The sequence below is a fragment of the Hippopotamus amphibius genome, chromosome 9, assembly GCF_030028045.1.
Source record: "Hippopotamus amphibius kiboko isolate mHipAmp2 chromosome 9, mHipAmp2.hap2, whole genome shotgun sequence".
Classification (NCBI taxonomy): Eukaryota; Metazoa; Chordata; class Mammalia; order Artiodactyla; family Hippopotamidae; genus Hippopotamus; species Hippopotamus amphibius.
Window position 1 is genome coordinate 118,946,037 of NC_080194.1, and position 26,873 is coordinate 118,972,909.

The 26,873-nt window shown below is 37.9% G+C and overlaps 1 protein-coding gene across 2 annotated transcripts in view; it reads left to right on the forward strand.

Annotated features, from left to right (window-relative positions):
* Positions 1-7,017: 7,017 nt before the first annotated feature.
* Positions 7,018-26,873, forward strand: part of RBBP6 (RB binding protein 6, ubiquitin ligase) — a 32,436-nt gene continuing 12,580 nt past the window's right edge. For both annotated transcript variants that reach the window (XM_057748383.1, XM_057748384.1), the window contains exons 1-8: positions 7,018-8,343; positions 12,760-12,859; positions 15,314-15,350; positions 19,881-19,925; positions 22,028-22,116; positions 22,233-22,329; positions 22,707-22,846; positions 25,537-25,709. In XM_057748383.1, the coding sequence (XP_057604366.1) occupies positions 8,178-8,343; positions 12,760-12,859; positions 15,314-15,350; positions 19,881-19,925; positions 22,028-22,116; positions 22,233-22,329; positions 22,707-22,846; positions 25,537-25,709 (847 nt within the window). In that variant the 5' untranslated portion in view covers positions 7,018-8,177. The remainder of the gene's footprint in view (positions 8,344-12,759; positions 12,860-15,313; positions 15,351-19,880; positions 19,926-22,027; positions 22,117-22,232; positions 22,330-22,706; positions 22,847-25,536; positions 25,710-26,873) is intronic.

Sequence of the window (26,873 nt, forward strand, 5' to 3'; positions counted from 1 at the left end):
GGACAGTCTGCTGGCAGTGGGTCAGCTTTGCTCCTGGTACTGGAAGAGAGGCTGCCCCTCCCTGGGGACCCCTCCATAGGACGCTTCTACTGTCAGATAGAGTCGTGGTTAGGAGACCGCCCTCCCCAGCCAGCGACACCCTGTTTTAAATCGTGGATCCTGTGTGACCTCAAGCACATGACTTCACCTCTCTGAACTTCATCCCCTCATTTATAAGATGGGGATAATACTAGGACCTATTCACAGGGTTCTTAGGAGAATTTCGGGAGGTTTGCATTAAAAACACTTGGCACAGGTCGTGATGAAAAGAAAACGGGTGGCAAATGCCAGCCAGAGTTGTTTGTTATGTTTATCCAAATTGGAAGCGCATCAAAGAAACATCTCTAGCATTTGCCACTTGAATGTATTTACATGGTGCTTCTGTGCCAAACACTGTCAGGGAGTTGTCTTAACAAACATACAAGGAAGATACTTTATTTTTTGTTTTTTGTTTTTTATAATGCATAACATAAAATGTATCTTAACTGTTTTTAAGCATGCAGTTTAATGGTGTTAAGTGTATTTACTTTGTTTTGTAACAGATCTCTAGAACTTTTTGCCTAGCGAAACCGAAACTCCTCCCATTTCCCCCCTCTGCCAACCCTTACTTTCTGTTTCTAGGAAGGCACTATTTTAACAAATCTCTGTTTCACAAATTGAGAAACCAAGACCTGCTACATACTTTGTGGGACTCAGGGCAAAATGAAAATGAAACTTTGGAGGAATATCTAGAAGTCAATAGCAGAGCATTAAACCAAGCGCAGGACCCTTCTGAGTGCAGTCACATAGGGCCCATGAAATACGCCCGGGAGGAAACCAAGGGCCAGAGAAGTTAAGGTACTTTCCCAAGGTCACACGGCAAGTTTGGGAGCCTCTCAAATTACATGACTTCCTTTACTTATTGTCAACTCCCTGCAGGCAGGCGCTTTGATATATTCAGGGAGGAATGCCCAGCAGCCAGCACAGTGCCTGCCACACACTGGCATTCATTACAAAGTTCACATCTGGGGGAATGAATGAATAGGTCACATTCACCCTAGAGAGAAGAGGCTTCTCCGTTTCTGAGCTCTACTTCGGCTCTGGTACAATAACATTCCCATTCCTACTAGTACTTTTGTGTTTATCTAGAGACCTTGGATTCCTAGGAGAAGCAAGCATGGCATGTGTCTGTCTCTACATAATGTCCCCTGGCACTTTCATGAGGCCACACCTCTTCAGAACATGCCTTTTTTTTTTTTTTAGCATTTTTTTTTGACATACAATAAACTGCACATATTTAAAGTGTATAATTTGATTTTTGTTTTAGTTTTTAATTTTTTTGATTTTTTTATTTAAGAACTTTTATTAAGATATAATGGACATACAGTAAACTTCATATATTTAAAGTGCACAATTTGATATTTTTTTCTTATTAGTAATGTATATATGGCAATCCCTATCTCCCAATTCATCTCCCCTCAACCTTCCCTACGCCCCCCTCCCCCCGCCATGAGCTTTCCCCTCTTGTGTCCATATGTTTGTTCTCTACATCTGTGTCTCTATTTCTGCCTTGCAAACCAGTTGATCTGTACCATTTTTCTAGATTTCGTATATCTGCTTTAATATATGACATTTGTTTTTCTCTTTCTGTTGAGTCCCACTTCTATGGGGTGGAGTGAAGTAAGAAGACACAGGACAATGTGAGGTCACTGGTGGCATGTTCTGGCACCAGGTCCCCTGGTCACCCAGAGTCGGATGGTCAAGTCACCTTTCTGATCTCGAACACAAGAAAACTAGAACCGAAGTATGCAAGTATAAGCAAAACATGGGTTTTTTTTTTTGCTTTCTTTTTGTTTTTTACAGTTATGGGCTTAAGTTCTACAAGAGTTTAGGGGGCTCGCCTAATTTCAGTTTCTTTGAAAGAACTTCATTTTTCTGTTTGTGAGATTCTTTGCTGGCAGCGGGAAGAAGGGAGGGCTGGAAACTCAGGAGCACATCAATGGATTAATCATAACCCTGATCTCATGACCTCTTGTCATCACTGCTCTGTGCATGGCTCTCTCGTAGTTTCATTGTTGTTTCTTTCTTTTCAGTAAAATAATGAATACCTGTGAACCTACCCAAGAACAAGATCATTACCAATAACTCCAGGTTCCTCCTCTATATCTCATTTTTCCTTCTCAGGAGTAATCACTCCCCTGAATTTTGTGTTTTCCAGTTGTCTTTTTGCAGACGTGTTACATCTGTATGCCTAACTAAATAATGCATTGTTTAGTTTTACTTGTTTTTGAAATTCACCCGAAGGGTATTATATAATATGCCATCTCTGAGACTTTCTTTTTTGATTCAAGAACAGCTAAAAAGATTCCCATCACCATATTGTTGCATGTAGCTGTATTTATTTTCACTGCTGTACAATATTTCAGTGTTTGGATAGACTTTAATGAATTTATCTATTCCCATGGCATGGGCATTTGGGTTGTTTCGGTTTTTTGTTATTAAAAAAAGAACTTCCATGAAATTCTTGTGCAAATACACGAGTTAAATTTTGCCTCGGGTATATAACCAATATAATATGAGAAAGATACTTTATGTATGCATATATATTTACTTTTTTTTTGCTGGTGCTGCTCAACTTGTGGGATCTTGGTTCCCCGACCAGGGCTGAACCCAGGCCCTTGGCGGTGAAAGCTCAGAGTTGTAACCACTGGGCTGCCAGGGAATTTCCGAGATACTATATTTCTGGTGTTTTTTGTTCTTGTTGTTCATGTAACACAAAACATTTTTAAGTGTACGCTTTATTAGTGTTAAATATATTCACTTATTTGTGCAACTAGAATTAGAATTTTTCGTCCTGCAAAACTGAAACTCTATGCAAATTAAACCTCTTCCCCTCATTTCCCCCTCCCCAAACCCTTACTCTCTGTTTATAGGAAAGTAACATTTTAACTTTGTTTCACAAATCAAGGGGTGATGTTACTGATTCGTGGGGTATAGGTATGCTCAATTCTGCAAAAGAATCCCAAACTGTTTCTCCAAATGTTCCAACCCATACCACCCCCCCCCCACCCCAAATGATCACGGGGGATCCCATTGTTCCCCAACTCCCACGCATGGTATTGTCATAATTTATTTTATTTTATTTTTTGCCACACCATGTGGCTTGTGGGGATCTTAGTTCCCTGACCAGGGACTGAACCTGCGCCCTCAGCAGTGAAAGCACAGAGTCCTAACCACTGGACTGCCAGGGAATTCCCAGTCAAACTTATTAAGTTTGACAACTGAATGAGTGATGAGTGAATACATGAATTAACAGTGTGTGTGAGGGGGGGGAATAGGTTGCTCATATCAGTTTTCAAAAACTCAATCCATATGAGGACTTAATCAATGACCTTTAGCCTTCAAATGTTGCTAAGAAGATAAAATAGAAGGGAGTCAAACATAAGGTTGCAAAATATTCTAAAAACTAAAATCATCTACGTATTATAAAGACATAAGATAAAAATAGTTTAAAAACATAGAAAGTTCCTTTATAGATCACATTGTAGTTTGCATCAAATCATAATATATATTTATGCTTCTTTCATTTTTTAACAATATATTTCACAATTTTAAAAGGGATAAAATGAACTTTGCTCTGTGTTGTACCCTGTACACAAAAATATTCAAATAGATTGCAGAGTTTAAACTCAGGAAGCTCATACACCAACTAGGACACAGAAACAAATATCTAAGGGGAGTGCTGAATGGCCAGTAACTACTTTTTTAAGCATTCAAGTAAAGGTAAAAACCACAAAGGAGGGAATTCTCTGGTGGTCCACTGGTTAGGCGGTCCTTTCACTGTCAAGGGCGTGGGTTCAATCCCTGGTCAGGGAACTAAGATCCCATAAGCCATGTGGTGCAGCCAAAAAAAAAAGGAAAGAAAGAAAGAAAAAAAAAAGTGAAAGGAAAAAGATTGATGGATTTTATTAAAAATGCAAAAAATTTTGTAGGCCCCAGTATTAAATAAATAAATATAAAGGTAATACAAGGGCAATCAATCAACCACCTGGGGAAGATACACTGGTGGTACAGGGACATTATGTACCTACCTTTGATGAATTTGGCCTGAGAGTGTGCAGCCCAGACTAAGAATCTGGTGATGTCACTGTTACTGGGGCACTTGGGGGATTGGATTATACATGTATATAAATACAGTCTCTGTGGGGGCAGGCCTCACTCTGACTTCCGGAGCCTGGGTAGTAGTCCAAGTTCCCTGCAGTAGACAGGCAGAGCTTCTTCAGTCTCCCAATTCAGAAATTTTAGCAAAAGGAAATAAGGTAGGGGGTCTACTAAATGTATGCGTTTGGTGGAGGTATGAGGGTACAGTGGGTTTGAGAAGGACAACGGTATAAAATCCTAGATGTGAGAGCCCCAAAATTGCCACAGAGGAGGAGCTCGGAAAGGGATGCTTCATTCATCATAGGTATAGTACAAAAGGCTTACCAAAATATTGGGGAGGTGGGTACAGCAATGGTAGGCAATGTAGTTCCATATAACCAAAAGAAATTTACAGAGCTTCCCTGATAGCGCAGTGGTTAAGAATCCGCCTGCCAGTCAGGGGACACAGGTCCAATCCCTGGTCCGGGAAGATCTCACATGCCAAGGAGCGTGTGAGCCACAACTAATGAGCCCACATGCTGAAACTACTGCAGCCCACACACCTAGAGCCCATGCTCCACAACAAGAGAAGCCTGCTCACCACACTGAAGAGTAGTCCCCACTCACTGCAACTAGAGAAACCCCGTGTGCAGCAACAAAGACCCAACACAGCCAATAAATAAAAATAAAATAAATTTATTTTAAAAAAAGAGAAATTTACAAAATTGACATTAGTAAAGGAATATAACGAAATGGACCAAATGTAACATTTTGTCAATTAGTTGAGCAATTCGAATCTCATCCAAAGTATATTTATCGTGGGTTGTGGCTACATTTTGGCCCGTTTGATGTTACATGGTGTGAGGTCACTGTAAAAGAGTGCCCAGGGTGCACAAAACTTTGTAAAGTGCTCTTGGATGAGGAGAATGGTTGAACCAAGTCATACCACTGACTGTGTATTCTTACAAAGTACACTTACTCCTCTTCTAACAGGGTCAGAACCCTGATCCACTCTACCCTAAGGGTGTGGCCTCCTTTGAATCCCATCAGGCTGATTAATTAAATTGGGTGTGGAGGGATTAGCCAAAGACTAGTGAAAGGATACAGATTCACCACTTTGGAGGCAGGGATACCAAGATGACTTATTTTCTTGTTCAGTTTTTCTTTCATTAGATATGATTTTCCCCCTTTAATTCACACAGATTTTTTCGAGAAAAGCAGCCATTCTACAGTGGACCCAAGAGCAAAAAAATTTTAGTGAGTTACCAAAGAAGACAAAGGTGAGAGAAATTTGTTACATGTGAAAAGCACTGATGATGATGTGGTTGAATTAAATTGTATTTGTGTCTCTGGGACTGCCCTTGATTTGCCAAAATCTTATCGCCATGGTGTTCCTATAGATCACATAATAATATATTTAGTTATTCAACAGATATTTATTGAGTGCCTACTGTGTCCAAGCAGTGTTCTAAGAGCTGGGGATATACTATAAGCAAAAGAGACCAAAATCCCTTTTCTCAGCTGAAGGGAGACAGAGGATTTAAAGTAAACATAAACCCTGTAAGTAATGATAAGTGCTTGGAAGAAAATTAAGAGTAAAGGAATGGAGAACGATGACAGTCCTATTTAGATAAGGTGGCCTCAGGAGACTTTAACAATAAGATAACTGATTTAAACCGAGTTCAGTAAGAATTTGGAGTGTGTGTTTAGGAAGTCCCTGGCAAACTTTGCCATGTCGTGGCTGTGTGATCTTGCTCTCAGCGCCTAACTTCTCTGAGCCCAGTCTGTAAACAGCAGAGAGGATGCGGGAAATGTGTTTCTAAATAACAGTGGTTATTGAAGTCTATGAATACAATTTTCTTACATTATGAATTTTATGGATGTGATAATAACTTCCCCATGCGCCAAGGATAAAACATTCCAGTCTACTGAGGGGGGTTCTTGATACAGTTCCCGGCATGTAAAACTAGCGATGGAATTTCGGACCCTGCCACTGAGCAGACATTCCCCTGATTCTGCGAATTCACAAAGTGCGTGATCACTAGCTTCCGTTCCCTCATCTATAAATTAGAGATAATTGTAGTGCTGACCACCTCGGTTTTCAACACAAAACCAAACAAAAACCCACCCACCCCAACTGCACCATGTGCTAAGCACGGTCCTGAACAATGTAATGAATCATTAATTTCATCTTTAACCACCCAGTAAACCAAGTATGATTTCTCAATGGCATTTTCTACCATAACCAAGGAAACTGAAGCACAGAGGAGTAAAATCTAGAGTCCCACGGGAGTAAAATCTGAGTTCTAACCCAGACATCTGGGCTCCAGAGCCTGGAAGGGTAAAGCTCTTAGCCCCATGCTTAGCACATAGTAAGAGCTCAGTGAATCTTTACAGTAGTGATAACCAGCTTTTGCCGGGGGCTGCTCCCGAAGTTCTCCTTAGGAAGAGCTTTCGGTAACCGGTTTGTTGGAAGAGGAAGCTGGTGGGGGGGGGGGTGCTTACATAGCGACCATAGTTTACTGCATAGCAACCATAATGCTTACTTAAACTGGGGGGAATCGGTAGGGATTGTGAGGAAGGGGGAGTTAGCCTGCCGCCCCTCCGCACGCCACTTCGCAGTGGAAACCAGCAAGGCAGCAGCGGAAATCTGAGCTCCCCTCCGGAACCATCCTGTGAGCCGGTCCTCTTTGTAACCCCCCCACCCTTTGAGGCAGATGGTTTCTTCCGTTCTCCCGGCTGGTTCAGGTTCCGCGCTCGCGAGTCACAAAGCGCGGGGTCACGTGGGCGAGCCGGTGCGCTTTGTGACGCTACAGGCCCCGCCCCTCGGCCCTCCTATCCGCGCACGCCAGCCCCGCCCCGCGCGCGCCGCCCGTGCAATCCCTGCTTAAGAGACCCCGGAGTGGGGCGCTCGCCCGAAGCCAGGCCGCGTCCGCCATAGTGGTGCCTGGCTTGGAGGTGTCGCCGGCGCCGGGTGAGGGCCCGAGAGCGGCAGGGGGGCGAAACCAAAAAAAAAAAAAAAAAAAAAAAGGGAGCCGACGGAGCCCTCGCCGTTGCCCGGCGGTTTCCGGGCCTAATCTCGCGGTACTGGGCCGAAAGGCGACGGGAGCGCCAGGCGAGAGAAGCGCGGAGCACTCGGCGAAGAGGAAGCGTCAGGGAGCCTCGGCGGCGTCGCCAGGGTCCGCCGAAGCCCCCCCGGCCGCTGGCTGGGGCCCGGGGTGGTGAGGAGGCGCTGCGAGGCCTAGCCGAGGCCTAGTACCGGCTTTGTGTCTGAGGCGGCGTTGGCGGCGGCGGCGGCGGCGGCGGGGGGGAGGCGGAGCCGGAGCCGGGGGCGGCCTGCGGGAAGGCCTCTCCTCCGCCGACCGCGCGTTTCGGCCTAGGCCGCGGGGCCGCCCGTGGCCTCCGGGGAGCAGGCGCAAGGGGGTCTGTGCGTGGTGGGGGGCCTGGGCCTGGGGCAGCCGACGCCGGTCGTCCGGAAGCCAGGAGGAGGCGAGAGGCCGCTTGTGGACTCCGGGCCTAGGCCGTCTCCCCTCAACCTTCTCCCGGGGCCTGGGTCACCCCCATCCACGGAGAGAGAGAGAGAGAGAGACCAGCCGGGAGGTGCGGCCGCGCTATGGACCCCTGACCCCGCGGGGTCACTCGGACTCTAACGTGTGGACTGATCGCTACTGACTGCACCGCCTGCCCCCGTCTCCTGCCGGCCCTTAGCATGAGCGAGGGGGACCCAGCCGGGTGACATTGTGCCCGTTGGCGGATTCTCGCTTGCCCCCTGCCCGGTCCTCGTCCGCCTCCTCCCACATGAAGCGGTTCTGAATATCCGGGGGGGGCGGGGGGTTCTGGATTATTGTTTTTACGAACCCCTGCTTGTGGTTGGGGAGGGTATTTAAACTGAGGCCTTAGGGTCCTTCGGTGTCTCTGAGTGTTTTGTGTGTGTACATATCTTGCTCTTAAGTTGATAAATATACACATATTGAGCGTGTCCACGTCTCCTCGCTGAACCTTAGGAATCCTTTGGCACCATGTCCTGTGTGCATTATAAATTTTCCTCTAAACTCAACTATGATACCGTCACTTTTGATGGGCTCCACATCTCCCTCTGCGACTTAAAGAAGCAGATTATGGGGAGAGAGAAGCTGAAAGCTGCCGACTGCGACCTGCAGATCACCAACGCGCAGACGAAAGAAGGTAAGAGCCGCCTGGGCTCCAGATCCTTGCTGGTGGAAGAGAGATGCTGGTGGCGAGGTGCCTGGCAGGAGACTAACCGCCATTATGTCTCTTGTGGGACTGTGCGTTCTAACACTTTGGGGACAACTTTCATTGATAGCCGAGGGTTGCAGCAGTCTGCCGTGGAGTTGAACTGACTTGTTTGATTTCTGCGTACTTGGGTCCTCTGGAACAGGCCGATCCCCAAGTCTGATGATTCCTCCCAAATGCTTTTTTAAAACGAGGATTTTGGTGGCACAGGGTGGGGGTGTCATCCCGGTTCTTTGAGTGCTGGCCCCCGGGGCGTTTTCTAACTTGTTTTTCATCAGAAGGAGAGGAGGAGAGCATAAGTAAGGTTTCTTATTTGTTAAAGCAGCACAGGAGAGATACTTCTCTAACTTTCTAACCTAACCACATTTGGAGGTTTAAAGGCAAATTTTATGTTCTCCTCTTCTCCCTCCCCTGACTTATTTGATTGATTGATTGATTTAGTTTTAATTTTGAAGTTGCCTGTTGTGAAGAAAGATCCTCACTTTTTGAGGATTTAATCCAGCCAGTCTTGAATGTTGGAATTGCTTTTGGAACTTTGTATGTTCTGGTGTGACCACTTTTGTCTTGTGTGTGAGTTCCAGAATTAGTAATGCAGTAATTAAGTAGTTGAACTTTTAGTTCATCACATTGCTCTTAATCTTTAGCAATTTTATAAAGATCGAAAGTACAGATTTTTCTTTTTTAGAATAGTAATTGCTAAACTTTACAGGATTATGTTGATACTAGGATACTGAAAAATAGTCAGCTGCTACCATATGAGTATAAATAAGCCACTAATTGGAATCTTTAAGTTGTTTCTCCCTTTTAAAAAGCATTTTATGTAATATTGAGAATTTAACATAGTTATGAGAATGTGAGACAATGGCCTTTTCAGATTATGGCTTTGAACTTGTTTTGGTTTCTTTTTCTCATTACTGTAATGCTGATGTGTAGTTTTTAATAGGTCAGTCTTTTGAGTTTTATTGATGGGATGAGAATAAGTAAAGTGAAGTTCTAGTTAGGATATTTGGCTTAGGGTGGAACATGGGTTCTTTCAGTTGAAGAAGGGGGGGGGTCCCCCACGTCTAGCACATAGTTGGGTAGGTAGGGTAACTCTTGTCATGTACAAGAGCTGTTTTCCATTTTTCAGTACATCCATACATAAGTATAATTGTGTTATGTTAACAAACAGCACTACTGGCATATCACAACTCAAAAATAATAAGGGAGAACTTCATATGCTCAATGACAGGTGAAAGAATAGTAACATGTGAAAGAATAGTCTCCACTTCCCCCCTTTTTTCAGAGAATGTATGAGACATAAGGGACACTTCGTGTGAGGCTTTGGTAGTTGTAATTATGTGAAAAAATTGTTGGTGATCATGAATAGCCAAAAAACAGCTTTTAAAAATATTAAAGAAAATACCTTAAAATATTCTTTAAGGCCACAAAAGCATCCTTTAAGCATTATAGTCATACTTAACGAAACAGATGGATTTACATCAATCTTAGGCCATCTTGATATGTTAGTGATACGTAATGAATGAGAGGAAAGAAAATAAAAATGAAATTAGAGAATTTAAGGCAATTTTAATCATATACTGTGCAGTTTCATATATGACTGGAGTATAACACAATTTAGTCATTTAAGTCTAGACTTTGTCCATCTTTTCCACCAAATGCGTTATTTTTACAAACGCTGAAAGCAGGGAAGTGCTTTGCCCAGCAGCATATTTTTTGTATATTTGTGAACTGTCATTATTGAAGAAAGCTTTGCTATTAGATTGGTTAAGAGAAGAGAAAATTTGCATCTTATGCGATCCTCATATTAGGAGAGAAAAAAATATCTAGGCACTTAATTAGTTTTATGGGAAATAGTATCCAGTGTCACAAGGCAATGGAGTAAGAATGCCACTTGGTTTTAGCAGCATCCAATGAATTAAAGAGGACAGAATAAATATTTGTAACTTCATAGTTACGAGATTGCCTAGGAAAGAATGCCAAACTGGATCACTTTAGTTTGTTTGAATTAATATTTCCATCATGTTTCTATAAAACATCCCTTACAGTTTTGGAAATCTGTCCATGTCTTACATCTTAATTAGATTAAAATGCTTGAATCAGAATTTCATGTTTTAGATTTAAAGATTCTGCTTCTTTATTTCTAGAATATGTTTCAAAGTGAATCTCAAATTATCGTTTTTCCTGTATAAACTTGTGTCCCTAATTTTCTGCTTATTTGCATTCCCCCCCCAAAAAAAACAAACAAAACAAAACACCACAACAAAACAACCTTTATTCTGAACTTAGTGTGAAAGATTTGGAAGCTGAGGATGAAGTATTTTCAAAAGACTATTTCTCCATTTCTTAAATTCATCTTGTTTTTCATTTCATCCATAGTCTTCGTGTTTTTGGATCCAGAATGACATGTTGCATACAGAGGGTCTTTTGAAGCTAGTAGACTATTTATTGAAGAGGTATTTTAAGGGTAGGAAATCATTAATGTAATTCAGGTACCTTAAAAGGTAAATTAGAAAGTATGTGGCATCAGGGCACCAGACTGTAAGCTTGACACGGCACTGTGTTGATCAGATGAATAAGTTGTCTTGGAAAGCTTATGAACACGTTTGCTATTTGTTCCCACAGTGAACTCTTTGAGAGTTGTTATGTAGTCAGAAGCTTAACTGTCCTGACACCAAGCTCTGTTTCTAGAATTTTTTAAAGATACCCCATCTTCCCTGCTCCCAATTTTTCTTACTCAGAGTTTGATTGGAATTGGGGACTATGCTGAACTATCCAAAAGATAATGATGGTAGTCTTACATTGGTATGCTAAATCTAGGAAATCGCATCACTGTAATTGGATACTTGTGAAAATATAGCTTCCTGCTTGAAATGTACTGAAGAGTCCTTTCCTGAACAATTTAGTTTATAACAGGAAATAGTAATAGTGTGATTAAACATAATAGAGCTGATACATATGTAAAAGCTTAAAGTGCTTACCTATGTGATAAACTTAAAATCGTTAGAACAGAGGTAGGCAGCCACTTGGTGCTGAGTAACATAAGTGAATCAGGTAAACTCAGTAATCTTGAAAGAGTGAACCCTAATAGCTGATTGTGTGATTAAGGGACATGGGTACATTTTTACATCTATCTCCCTGTAGTGGATTATTTTTCTTTTTGGTAATTTTACAAATTCCTTTCCTAGCAAATCTTTTTTTTTTTTTTTTTTTTTTACCATACTTGAATTCATTGGTCCAGTTTTTTTTTTTTTTTTTTTTAACTTCATTCTTAGAGAAGTATCGCAGGTAGTAGTCGAAAGGGGAGAAAAATTCTTCCTCCCTGTTTGTATTCTCAGAAAGTAACATCCCTGTTCATCCAGTTGCTTAAGCCAGAAACCCAGGAATTCATGCCTCATTCCTCTTTCTCCTTCATCTCTGCCCCCACATCCATCTGAAAGCCTTCTTCTACCTCAAAACATTCTGACTCTGATTTCTCTGTCACATTCCAGAACAGATCATTATTCTCTCTTACCTGAACTACTCAGCTATCTCCTTATTAGTCACCCTGTTTCTGTTCTTGTTCCTGTGCAGGTTCATCCTCCACTTAGATACCAGAATTATCTTTGTTTTTAATACAAATCAGATTGTCATCATTTTTATTTAAAATCCATCAATGACTTCCTGTTGTACTTTAAATTAATATATATAATCTGTACCTTTCTACCTGTATTTCAAGTCATTCTTTCATTTTCCTTAGCTCTTCTGTCCTGTATGTGTCATTTTTTTACATTTTTTGTTTTTGCACATCTTGCTGGCTTCTTTCTTAGTCTTTAAGTCTCACATGTCAGTTCCTCTGAGGTGCCTTCCTTGAATCAACATTCTATCCAAAGTTGCATCCACTTTTAGTTCTTTATTACAAAACCCTTTTTTCTGTATTTGAAATGTGTTTTAATTTTTCAGTCTGTCTTCCCCAGTAGTACTCATGTTTAGGGCCTAGGAGAGAGAGAATATTTTCATTCTAAATAACAGCTTTTTCTCATGTAGTTCAGATGTTCAGCATTACTGTCTAAATAGAGAATGACTTAGTCTTACTGAGATTTGGGGTTCCGTAAAAGTAGAGGTGCCAGAGCCAAGAACCTGCTGATGCTGTTTGGTGTCCTTTGAAGAGAAACCCCTTACAGCTTTGGATATTTGTTCTGACAGTTTCAGTAATCTAGGTGCAAGGAGCATGTAGTTATTAATGCTCCTTTATATATAAGATCTTTCCCTTGATATTTATATCTGGTTGAAGTTTTCTAATTCTTGAGGACTATGACTTACCCAAATCCCAAGTAGAAATTCAAATCTTTATCTTTTTATTTACAGAATATACTGATGATAATGCTCTAATTCCTAAGAATTCATCTGTAATTGTTAGAAGAATTCCTATTGGAGGTGTTAAATCTACGAGCAAGACATATGTTATGTAAGTATTAAATCCCATGTCTTTAAGTTCTCAAAATATACTTCTAATTTTGTGAGAAAGAACAGTATATTTTAGAACTGAACTCATTACTTTACCCTAATGAATATGTCTTCTTAATCCTTAAAATTATGAAGATGAGTTTGTTTTTTCCTGATTTCTTCCCCCAGTTAACTTAACCTGTAGTTAGGAGTAAGAGCTGTGAGAAAGACTTTTTGTTCTACAAAGGTAATATTTACAAAGACAAGAAAATGATGTTCAAACTAGTGAATAAATAATTCTTTCCCCTTCTTTGGTTTTTATTTGCTTGCACACTGTTTCCCCCTACCATTTTTTCACTACGAAAATGTATGTAAGTGTCTTAAGAGATCTGTCCTAAATATTTTGTCAGCATCAGGAGTATTCAGTAATGCTAACATTTGCTCGTCATCAGTACGGGGTTTTTGTTGGGAAGCTGTAGCACTTACAGGATTTATGACCACAGACGAATCAGGCTTAGGTTTGACTCCATTTGCTGCTTCCCACAAGTTGTATAAAGTTGTATTTGGGTAAGTTACCTAAAGTCTGTGCCTCACATTCCTCAAAATAAAATAGGGATATGAGTATTTAACTCCAGAGAGTTGTAGGAATTAAATAGTGCCTGGCATGTGGTAAATGCCTTTTATTAGAGTAAGAACATAGTAATATCTTAGGAGTGATCTAGAGCTTAAGAAATTTACTAAAGGGACAGGATTAAAACTTTAACTTTCTCTGCTTTCTTGCAGTTTTAATAGTGATAATTATAATATGTGGAAAGGGTGGCAACTTGAGCTATTTAAAGGGTAGTGATTTTTACTTAGAAGTGAGGTAGCCTTACTTGAAATTCTGGCAAATTCTGCCTTTGGTCAATGAAACATTCTGGAATTTGCCAGTCTTAGGAAATGGAATGCGTTCGTGGAATTGAAGTAAAATAAAGTCATTTCCTGGAGCTTTACCACATGTGGGCAAGTTTTCTTTCTAAGAATATTCTCATTAGTGTAAAGTTGTATTCCGTATCTTAACTTTTGGAGTTTCTTTTGTGTAATATTTTAGGTATAATAACAACCTAAAAAGCTGAATACTTATTTTTTTTCTGTAAATACCAAGTGAACTATGTGCCTTTAACTTTATAACATTTTGAGACATTATAAAGGAAGAATTAATTCCTAGAATCTAGTGTGAAGTTATTCCTTAATTTACCAAGTGCTTTTTAAAACAATAGCAAACATTCGATTTCAGTAAATATTTTGATATTCAGAGACTTTGGGGAGAGAATTGTTTAAAGTATCAATACTTGGAAAAATAGTTGCCTCTTAAAGAATTGCATATAAGTTCACTACGTATATGATTTCCTTAGTAATATACTTGCCTCATGAAGTGCCCTTGAATTTGTTGAGCAAATACTAGTAAATGACAACTTCATTTTTATCTCAGGACTTCCAAATCATACACAAATTTAGAAACTTTTCATATGCTAACATTTCTCTATAGTCAGGATAGCATAAACTTGAAACTAAAATTAAGCATTTAAAGGTTGTGTTTTAGCAACTCGACCCTTGTCCCCTTTCCTGTGTGGACTTTTAAAGGAATTTCTTCTTGAGCTTATTGTGTATGTACTTTTAAAAGTCAATTTGTTCAATTCTCCATAACCAACTTATTTAACTTTTAACCAAAATACTCCATCAGACTGTTGATTTTTTTTGAAAGTCAGAATTCTTATTTAATCTTTGGTCATTGTCTTGAGACTTTATTGAAAAATTACACTGCCAGCCTGTCTTTCTGGATTTGAAATTTAGTTTTTGGAGCACAGCAGTTTCTCAGGGATTCAAATTATAAAATGTTAACAACAGTGGTCTTGCTTTAAGGAAATCTGATGTATGAAAATTCACATCTGTACTTATTAAGAAACTGAGGAGCAATATATTTGTTTAATCTATTAAGAAACAACCACAGAGTTTCTTAAATAACAAAATTCTCATACTGCTCAGAAAACGTTTAAGTGGCAAGATGCACATCTATTCTAGAATTCCCTGGTATGGAATTTTTTTTTTAAACCAGAAATGTATCTTAAACCAGGAGTCCCCAACTCCCGGGCTGCAGACGGGTAGCTGTCTGTGGCCTGTTAGGAACCAGGCTGTTCACAGTACCACCTGACCCCCCGCCCCCCTCCAGCCCCGCTGCCTATTCCATGGAAAAGTTGTCTTCCATGAAACAGGTCCCTGGTGCCAAAAAGTTTGGGGATTGCTCTAAACTGTTCAAAGGTAGTAAAGATTAATCAAGGTAGTATATTTATTACTTCTGAAATTGGCTGTTTTTCAGTCTTTGTACCAAGGAAAAATTGTTTCTAAAAATGTGTGATGAGAGAGATGTTTTTAGCACAAAACTTCATTAATAGCTACTCACAGAGAGCTGATGCTGTTTTTCTTTTTGTCTTTTTAGAAGTCGAACTGAACCAGTGATGGGAACTTCAAAAGCAGTATGTAAAAACACAATCTCACACTTTTTCTACACATTGCTTTTACCTTTATAATGTAGCAGTGAAGTAAATCATTTTAGAACTTAATATCCAACTGATCATAGTACATATTGTAAATAAAATGTATTTGGATGACAGCTCAGTTGAATATGGATATATATGGCATAATTTGCACACTTTATTTTGTAGAAATGGGTAATTTGTGCCCAGAAACACTGTTTCATATTAAATATGATAGCGTTCTCCCTGTATGACGCTGTGTTGCACAGTTAATGTATGATCCTCTTTAGATCATGTAGGTTTTACACTAATGAACATGGTAACATGTTCTACATCTGTCTGTCTATAGTTAGTATTTTGTATGTACAGGCTGTTGTGTGCTTTTTGTTTCTTGCAATAAAAAAATGTTTGGAGTGTATATTTTGCCATTTTCACGTTGTATCACTTAGTTTTTTTTGGTTTTTGGTTTTGGTTTTTTTTCTTTTTCTTTTTCTTTTTCCTTTTTTTTTGGTTTCTGGTTTTTTTTCTGCCTGATGGATTGCTTTGAAAAATGCATTAGCAACATCCAAAGCATATGTTTAAGGTTTGATGCTTTCTCCAATTTCAGACACATCATAGAAAAGAGCTTTCCAGAGACCATTGATGCAGCTTTTATTATTTAGTTTTGCTTTATTTGGCAATTTTGAGCTCCTGTTCTTTGTTTATATCTGTACTGTAAATTGAAATCTGGAATTGGGCCCCCTACAAGTATATCAATGTCTTGTTGATGATTTTATACAATTGAGTACCTCGTTCTCAAGTTTTAATAGTGGTCTTCTAGTCTGTGCAGTTATCCAAATTAACGTATTTCCCTCTTAAAGATATTAAAATGCTGCATTAATCGTAAGCTAACTGAAAGCTGTAGTTTATCAAAGGTAACTGCTTAACCAGGATAACATCTTAGTAACCTTAAGTATGACACCATTTTGACTTTGAGCTTTTAAGTAAAAAGTAGCAGCATTCCTAAGTTGTGGGGTGAAACATTTGTTTCAGAACAGAGATCTGTAGTAATTGGGTTCTGTAAAACGTAATGGTTCTCTAAACATTTGACTGCTCAGGCTTGATTTGTACACAGTACAAGATGTCTGAAATCTTCAAGTAGAATTTAAGGGTATTGCTTGCTGTTTCAACTTTATACTTTTAAAATACTACTGATCTTTTAATTGTGTATCAGGCATTTCACTAACCTTGGATCATTGGATCTTGAACATGATAACATAGAATATCTGAACTTTGGACTTGTTCTCTATGGCCTTTAGTTCTCATGGAACTAAATATAGTGATTCAAAAATCAAAACTCTTAGTGTTTGGGGTTTTTTTTTTTCCTTCTTTGGGGTATATGGGGGTTTTTTGGTTTTGGGGGGGTGTTTTTTTTTTTTGGTTTTTTGGGGGTGTTTTTTTTTTGGTTTTGGGGGCTTTTTTTGGTTTTTAAGCATAATGCTGTAAAGACTGTCCACAAGTTTCTGTTTTGCTGGTGATTGGTTTAAAACTGATTTTTATGTATCCAAATGCTAGCACAAATTAGATTGACTATACTGGTGACTGTAGTAGTTAATGTAACACATTTTGTATAAAGTACATTTTATATAGTATTTAAACTAATTCAGATGAAGTTTTATTTCTTGAAAACAATTATTTCCTTTTTGTTTATTAGCATGTGTATAAACACAGATCACATGTTCATAAATAAAGTTAACATTCTTTTAGCCTTGTGTGTTCCCTGGCATGTCTGTATTATACTTATAAGAAGCAGTTTATTTTATGCTTATTTAGGTTTCTCTTTTCTTTCTTCTTTTTTAAAAAAATAACTATGAAAGTGGCTTTGTTTTTAGTTTTTTTGTTTTTAGGTAGAATAATATTAAGTGGAGACATTAGGTAACTTAATATCCCCACCATTTATTTGCTTGGGGTGCCTTTGCTGACTTTGAAGATTTGAGAGGATATATTCATAAAGCGTAATTAGTGCCCACCTTAGGAGACTTATGTGTATTGTGCACATTCACAAAAGCCAGTTAAGGCCGAGTCACTAAACTAGATTTTAAAATTCTGATTAGTAAAAGTAAATGTATGTACATTTTTGGCAACTTAAGCCGCCTGTAATCAAGGATGACTGTTTCTATGTCCCACAGCTTTGTTGTTCGTAGTCATCCTCCTGTGTTGGTGCTCCAGAGCTGTGGGTTCTCCCTGCTTACATTTTGTTAGATCCCTTAATTTCAAGCTAGTATAGTTGACATAAAAGAGCTCAGATTCTTGCTCCCAGAAGCAAGACCACAAATTAGATGTAGGGATGTGGGTTAATTTTAATGATGTCTGCAGTGTGCGTTAATCAGTATTTTTGGAGACTACTTTTTTTAAGTAGGGTTTTTTTAAAATCTGAAAGTTACTATATTTATTGATGTTTAGTACCTATAAATTTCTAGTTGTCTTTAAACCATTTCTTGTCAGCATTTTACACTTATTTCTTAGTACTTTTCTATAAGTAGAAAACAATTGGATGCCTTTCTAAATTTGTGGTAAACTTGACCTGTGTATTATAAGGTATTAAAAGTGTTATAGGGATTATTTAATGGGAAAAAGTGTTTTAGGTCCTGTTGAATATCTGAAACCACTTTTAACTAGATAAACATCCGCTACTAATAACAAGTCGGCAGAAGGCTAAAAGAAAGGATAGGAAAGCCTGGCATAATAACAAAAAGAGAATTATATTTTAGGAGTGGGAAGAACAAAAAATGTGAGTTTTTTTAGTTCCAGCAGTAGAAAAGGGTAATATAACTGATTGTTTTCTTTCTAAGGAAATGATCAGTATGCATGTTCTAGATAGTAATAAGCTATTTTTAAAGGCCGTTAATTTGTTTCATTGACTGACAGCAGTTCAGTTCTTGTTTCTTAAAATTCATTTAACTCCTGGTTGATATATCAATGAAATGTTACCCTCTCCAAAATAGATTGAATAGGTCAGAATTTATTCTGGATAAATATAGGCTATTTATGTGTTCTTCCAGTTCTCTTTTTAAAATTTACTTCTTGAGATACTCATTCTTTAAGGAAAGAACACTTCAAAGCTGCACAAGAGTGAGAACCCACTGGTGGATTGTATGGCTAGGGATGTATGTGGGATTAGTGCATTATGGACTCTACAGTCCCTCAATGTGGAGCTAAGAACCTTTTATTTAAATAAACATCCCAGTGATAATATCCATCAAACTAATTTTTAAAACTCTTAAGATATTTATAAGATGTATTTTAAATTTAGCCAACATCATTTTTTTTCCCGTTTGTTGAATCACTGCTGTGGTGGGCATTGGGCTAAGAACTTCATATTAAAACTGGTTACATTTCTATTTGGGGCTCTAAGATAATGCTGCTTTTGTTTGTTCTCTGCAATACTTGAAAAATACATGATGAAGACTCACTTTTTTTTCTTTGATCCAAACATCTTGTTACATTCTCTCCATTTTAAAGAAGAGTTCTGACCAATAATGCATGAGAAGTTTATAACATGTTGAATAAGCAACCCACTTACTGCATAGGAAGCTAATAATGTTTTCACTTTGGTACACTTGTAGGGAAATCATATCTTTAGAGTTACATGCGGAAGGTGTGTGTATGCACACATACATAAACACTTTCTAAAAACTGATATTAACATATTTCAGGGTTACCATAATGAGGTTTTAAATGTCATATTTGAAAATACATTTTTATAAAGCTCTCTTATTTCCATGTTTAATACTTGCTCCATTTGATTAAATTAACTTTCTTTTCTCTGCATATTAAAGACCATCCTTGTAACTGCTCTGTTTGCCCTGCCTGGGGGTACCTTTTGTTTCCTTTATTTGGCTTAACATCTTTGCCCTGATAAAGCTGTGAGTTCTTTGGCAAGATTAGCTATTGTTACTCTTTGTATGGGAGAATAAACCAACTTATTCAGAGCTGAGCAGTACATACTCAAAAAAAAAGAGGGAAAAAAGTAGCAATTATCTGGGTACTGTTTTATTAAAGCAATTCTATCCCCCCCCCCCTCCCCCCCCCCCCCCCCCCCCGCCCCCCAGCCTTTAAAGAGCTGTTTGTTTTTACAATGTTATATAAAGGTGTTACAGGAAAGTTAGAAAGATTTCTTATTCTCTCTTCTAGTGTACATTGTCTTGAGCATTATCAAATTTAGAGACCACTGATAGACGTGGGGCTCTTATTTAGTATTAAATCACCACTTTGAACAGCTCTCCTATGTGATATGCTTTTTTTAGCCTGTTTTCTCATTGCAATTGAGTCCCCCTCAACCATTAGCCTTTACTGTATGTGAGATGTGTGGAGAAGAATAAGTGGGGTGAGCTACATTTCAGCTTTAAAACAAGAGAACATTCTTTAGAAAAGGAAACTTCTAAGAAAAATGCCCAATATTTGAACATTAAGTGACACTAGGAGCTAAATGATCACTTTCAGATGTTTTCAGTGTGGAACTTGAATGTGTGTTTAATTTTTTGTGAACAGATTGATGACTCTTCTGCGTCTATTTCTCTGGCCCAGCTTACAAAGGTATATATATATATATATATATTCTTGAAAATATAAATCTTTTTCTAACATCGTATTTTTTTTTTTTTTTTTTTTTTTAATGTGGAACAATGTTTTAAGGGGTTGGGGGAGAGAGATTTTGCAGACACGTTGTACGGATTGTTACTATCCTGTAAAGAGTAGTTGCCGTTTTGAGAAGATAGGGGGAGTATTTTGTCAGCTTCACCGTAATGTTGGAGTATTGTTCATCTTCAAGACAGAAGAAACACATGAAGCTACACTTACTCGCTTTTTTCCCTCATACATTTTGTTTAATTATACATTGGAAACTTAACAAATTTCTGGAGGAATTCCCTGGTTTTGGCTGTAAATTATGTGGACTTTAAGCAGCCAAAATAGAAGCTTTCCTTTTACGCGGACGATTGCGTGGTTATTTCTTGAATATATTTGAATTGATCCCTTGAAGGTCAACATTTTAAATGTGATACAATTGTTTCTTTATGCTATAGACTTGTGGTCTGTCTGCATTAGAAAAAGTTTTAAACAACTTAATTTGTTTGAACACAGACTACATGAATTGTGTAAATGTATAAAGTTGTTTGCAGGAATATACCAATGTATATGTTTGGCAGAGGGGCAAATTGTTACCTCCTGAAATCATTGTATATGCCATGTTTTGCGATTAAGATTGCTTGCAATTTTCTGCTCAACAATGTGTACCTTTTGTTTGGGAAAGCACTAGTGATGGATTAAGTTTTAAAACAGTAGACTTAGTTTGCAAATTGTGCTTTTAGGGGAAAAAAGGCAAATATTATAGAATAGGCAGATTTTTGAGGGCCAAGAAGGAAGTTTTCCAGTTTTCCAAAAATCCTTTTCTCCCTGCTATCAGAAATGTAAAACCAAATTTAGCAACCAAGGTTAACAAGTTAGATGAGTTTTCCATTAGTGCTGTCCCTATCTTGTCCTTGGCTTTGTTATAGGTTTTGTCCTTATCCCGTAGAATGTATCCCCACAATGTCCTGGTAACAAATACAGCTTTTTAAACTCCTGTTGTGGGAAAAGTAAACATTAAAGTTGGTGATTCTAAAACATGAAGTGGGCTAAAACCAATCTATAATTTTCAATGCAAAGTGGTTTAGCATAGAGTTAACATCTTTAGCAACTTATAGTTCACTGCTTTAATTCATGTGTACTGTAAGGACCATATTTGAGTTTTGGTCTTTTCCTACCATTGTTTCTTTGTGGGAAGCAGTTGTGAAGCTTTGGAGGTTTGGGGGCTTTTTTTTTTTTTTTTAACTATTTGTAAGTTAATGTTTGGGTTCAAACAAATTAGTTGTTCGACATCTGTAATCCAGTTTTCTGTAAATGTTGCTGTTGTTCTAAGCTCTGTTAATGTTAAGCATTCTTTGTATATAAAATTACAATAAAGTGTTAAAACTGGTTGCTTGTTTTGTGGATGAATGTAAAGCTAAAATGTAATGAATGGCTGATATGAGTGCTAGATGCTTGAAGTTCAGGTTGTTAGGACTCATTCCCTTAGACCCTGCTTATATCTAGACTATTGTATGTAATACCTTAAAGATGAAGTTCATGAATCTTTGGAAAGTTGGATTTAAAATTTGAATGCTTAGTGCATGTGCTTTGCATTTAATTTGAAATTTGACACCACTACCTAGAGAGTCTTCTGACTTCTAGTATGGGCTGCATAATATGTTCAGTTGTCCTACCCCCAACGCTACCTTCAGATTGTATGCTTCACATTTGATGTTTAATGCTGTGACACTTGAATTATTTTTAAGATTTAAAAACATCAAGTGTTTCTCTCCTATTTTAATCTCAGTTTTTAACTCTTAGAAGTGTGGTATACAAATCTTAATGTAAGATACAGACAGGGTCTAAGGTTTGAGTGCTCCCAGAAAGACTTTCTTCAGCCCCGTAGACACCCAAACATCATGTAATGACCTAAGGAACTCCCAGTGCCTCTTCTAGGTTATACTTGTAAATAGATGTTTTTTTAATGCAAGATTAGATACTGTTCTTTACAGGATGAGTGGTGTTGTCTTTGGCTGTGTGGTCTTAAATGTGTTTCTAATGTGTGTGTCAAATAATTACCTGTTAAACAGACTGCCAATCTGGCTGAAGCCAATGCTTCTGAAGAAGATAAAATTAAAGCAATGATGTCGCAATCTGGCCATGAATACGACCCAATCAAGTAAGTTCATAAATACTTTATACTAATAGGTACTTTGGGGTGGATCCCCCCACCCCCATATCAAAATCATTTTTTTCAAGTCTTTGTGTACATGTAATTTTTTTTTCCCCTTTCAGTTACATGAAGAAACCTCTAGGTCCACCACCTCCATCATATACTTGTTTCCGTTGTGGTAAACCTGGCCATTATATTAAGAATTGCCCAACAAATGGGGTAAGTTCAAAGTACAAACTATGATACACCTTATTTCTCTTAAAATTTTTTCTTAGCTGTGTTATTTTTCTTGGTAAATACTGCCTTTTCCACTACAATGGCAAATGAACACTACTTTTAGAGCCAAACTGCCTGGCTTCAAATCTTGACACTGCCACTGAGTGAGCAAGTTACTTGATTTCTCTAAGCCTGTTATTTCTCCTCTGTGAAATGGAGATAATATAGTGCTTACCTCACATGGCTGTTGTGAGGATTAAATGAGATAATACATGTAAAGCACTACAAATAATATAAGCAGTTAGCAGTGCGTGTTAGCTCATATTAAATAAAGGTAACTGCTTTTTCTCTTCCTCTTTTCTCCTTTCCCATATGTATAGGATAAGAACTTTGAATCTGGTCCTAGGATTAAAAAGAGCACTGGAATTCCCAGGAGTTTTATGATGGAAGTGAAAGATCCTAACATGAAAGGTGCAATGCTTACCAACACTGGAAAATATGCAATACCAACTATAGATGCGTAAGTATTCAAATTAGGTATGATCTGTGGAGACTGCAGTCAGTCCAGGTGATAGTGTTTTATTTAATCTTGGGCTTATAAATTGGCTACTTGGATTCCTTATGAACATTGTATACTAAGACTTAGTTTCCACATGTTGCATTTCTGTATTAGGAATGAGAGGCTGCAGTCTGCTCCATTTAAAGCAAATTTAAAATGGATTTGGGGGTTTTTGTTGCCAGTGAGTGCCACTTCCCTTGTGGTCTTCTAATTTTTCTTTTTCTGTCATTCCCTGCTTTCTTCCTCATTCACATACATACTCCCACATAATCTTATATGCTATTTGCGAGTATCTTAAACTTTTTGGGAAACAGGAGGCTTATGAATAAAAGTTCTGCAAGATATCAAGGCAAATTTAAGTGGCAAGATGAAAGGGAATACTGCGGTATCTTGAATAAGTTTGGATATACTGTGTAAGTCTTAAGATTCTGAAGTATGGTTTATTTTATAAACCATTAGTTCAGATCACCTATAGCTCTATAAGCTATACCTTAATGTTTATTTTTAATGTGTTTTCAGGTTTTATTTTATGAACCAGTTTTTATTGACAGTAAACCTAGTGGCATAATTCAACTAGATAACTTCCGATTTTATATCTGCTTTTATTAATACATTTAATTACTTTTTTGATTACCCTCAACAGTTGCAAACTCACACAGTATAAAACACAATATTAAGTGTTCTTTGGACTATGGTTCTCTAGCTTTATCATGCATAGGAATCTCTTGCAGAAGTGTGTTGAACAATCTGGGTCCCTTGTCCCCCCTTCCTCCCCGGGATTATATGACGGGACTCTGATTCTTCATTTTTAACAAGTCCTCCAGGAGATTATTAGGTTAGGGGATCCTTAGGGCATACCTTGAGAAACATCAATTTAGAGAATAGATGTCCATGTTCTCAATGACAAAATATTTTAAACACAGTTTTCCTCAGCTTCATGCTATATTGTCAGATGTGGTGAGCAGATAAGAACAATGAAAATGGCTATGCTTATGGAGTGATACTGAAAAAAGATTGTGTTTTTGAGTAGGTAAATACATTGTTTCTGAGTAAATACATTTTTTCAGATCACAGATAAGAATTAATGTTTGCCTAAACTCCCAACCCTGCTCAGTTTGTCAACTTCACGCCCATCTATTTTTTATCAGTCTACCATCCTGTGTTTTTGTGGTTCATCTTAGAGCAGTTTGTTGTTATGCTGTTTCTAATTCAGACATTTCATACATGCTTCCAGACAGCTTTAGGTTGAAATTGATGACTTTTACAGACACAATTTAAGAGCAGACCGCTTCATCTTAATATAATAATATGTAGATGTAAAAGTATTTAAATAGAAATTTGTGTTGGGAAAATTAACATCACCTGTGAACCCCTACTAATAATTAACTTCATTGCTTTTTTGAATACTGAAATACAAAAGCCCATTTGTGCCAAACACACAGCAAATACTGGGGAAAATGGGAAACCAAGTATTTTAAATGAAACTTTCACCCTCCACTAACACCACTGATAAGCAACTCAGACTCTTCTTCTGTTTCTTTTTCTATCCTCTGTTCTCCTCTCTTTTTTTTTCCCCCCTTTTCTCTCTTTTGGGCAGTGGGAGACTCCTCTTTCACAAATTGGGAACAGTGGGGCATAAGCAAATTGACACTTATTTCTGGAATCGTGGTGATGTCTATGGAGCAACTGCAACACAAATAACACACCTAAGGTACCCTGCTCTGTCCAGATGAGATTCTTTCATTTTCAGCATTGAGATGAACACACTCTGTTCCTGAATGAAATAGAAAGGATTTCTCTAGGAATTCATATGTTTTACAAATGTGCCCAATTACAGAGAAGATGGGGGTGTTAGAAGCAGTGGTGATAAGTCTGAAAATAGCATATTTTGTTTTTTTATTTTTAATATATTTAATACCCAGCGTTTCTGCAAAATACATTTCTACGGGAAATGGACTCCCGAATATCTAATGAGGTGTTACTTTAAATTTTTTACATATATTCTAATTATTTGTCATAAATATTTCCTAATTGACTAAAATGGATTAATCTCTCTTAAAATATTAAGGATAAGTAGACCACTGTTTTGAAGTCTAATTCTGGCTATTATTTACTGGTGTGATTAGTGACATATTTGCCTTGAATTATCCGCCTTAATTGTGTAATGTCAGTACCAATTTTAGTTTCCCATATTGTGGTATTCACACTAGAACCTTCACAGGTTTGGGGGACTGTTAGACTATGGAGGAGAAAAAAAATTTTTTCCCCCCCAAGAAACGTGGTAAGCTAGAGAAAACAGTGATGAGGGCACTGACATAGCTTAAGCTTAGATCCCATCTCTTGCCATATAAATATAACTTTCTGGAACTGAATGTGTGCCTTTACTTCTCAGTTCCTTGAGTTGTAGATTCTAAGATCCTTTTAGATACTTTTATAGCATCTTTTTCTTTTTTTGTTATACTTGTTTGTTTTATATCTTTTTGCTTAGGGGAGGATGTTCATAATTGCTCCCTTATTTTGGAAGGTACTACACTTGTATAAACTAATTTGACATCATACTGAATTATAAGTTCCCGTTATAGTATAGTAGAATATATAAATATTTTGGAAATTCTTTGCCAGTATTAAAATACTAAAACCTTCTTTTACAGAGAAGCATATGCGATTGGGAAAAAAGAAAAACCACCCTTTTTACCAGAGGAACCATCATCATCTTCAGAAGAAGATGATCCTATCCCAGATGAATTGTTGTGTCTCATCTGCAAAGATATTATGACTGATGCTGTTGTCATTCCCTGCTGTGGAAACAGTTATTGTGATGAATGTAAGAAATGTTGAACCTTTGATTATATGTATTTTAGAGTATGTGTGTCTCCTTGGAGAGGCTCTTAGCATTATTGTATATTTTAATAATAAAATGAATTATTGATAAATTCATCAGTGGGCATTTAGTAACTTTTTGTTGCTACTTTTTTTTTTTTAAACAACAACCTCTTTGTCCTTTTAAATATTAGAATTGACCACCTTCTTTACCTTCATCAGGGTGACTTTACTGAGGTTTTATAAAATGTAGAATCTTTATTTCTTGTGTGTTTTAAATGATATACAGAAATTTAAAAGCCTTTTAGGCCTTAGATATTCCAGAAATATTTTTAAATGATACTTAAGTCCCTTTCTAGGAATGTGAAAAATACTTATTCTAAAATTCCTAAGTATGATTGAGAACTACTCTCTGTAAACATATTACTGAACATTTGCCAGGGGATTACTTGTGATTTTTTTCTCGAGTCATTTGTATTATATTAGCACTTGAATTTTTTCTGCCACTTATGTTAAGTTTGTCCCTTCTTACCCAGATGAAAATGATGTCATCTGAAAATATCATTGCTCAATCCTATTCTGGTCTTTTTCATTTCTAAAGATAGTTTTGGGGGACTTCCCTGGCAGTCCAGTGGTTAAGACTCGGTGCTTCCACTGCAGGGGATGCAGGTTGGATTCCCTGGTCAGGGAACTAAGATCCTGCATGCTGCACAGCCAAAAAAATAAAAAAAAACCAAAATGATAGTTTTGGAATACAGATCTTTGTTATGGGGTCTCTTCATTGAAGAAGAGGTCAAGAAGAGGTCACTTAAGACTTGTTTCAGAGTGTGTCTTGAATTTAACAAACTGCTTATAATTGGGTTTCTTACTACACTTGAAGCATAATCAGTGCATCTATAATTTAGTATTCATTCTTAACCTGCTATGCTATAGGTGTCTCTTATTTCCTTGCCTGAATAATGCTTCTGAAAAGGGCACTAGAAAATGCCCTTTTCTAGTGATGCCTTTTTTTTTTTTTTTTTTTTTTTTTAATAGCACCATGGGGCTTGTGGGATCTTAGTTTCCCGACCAGGGATTGAACCCAGGCCCTCGGCAGTGAAAGTGCAGAGTCCTAACCACTGTACCACCAGGGAATTCCCAAGTGATGCTTTTTTAAAGACCCTATATT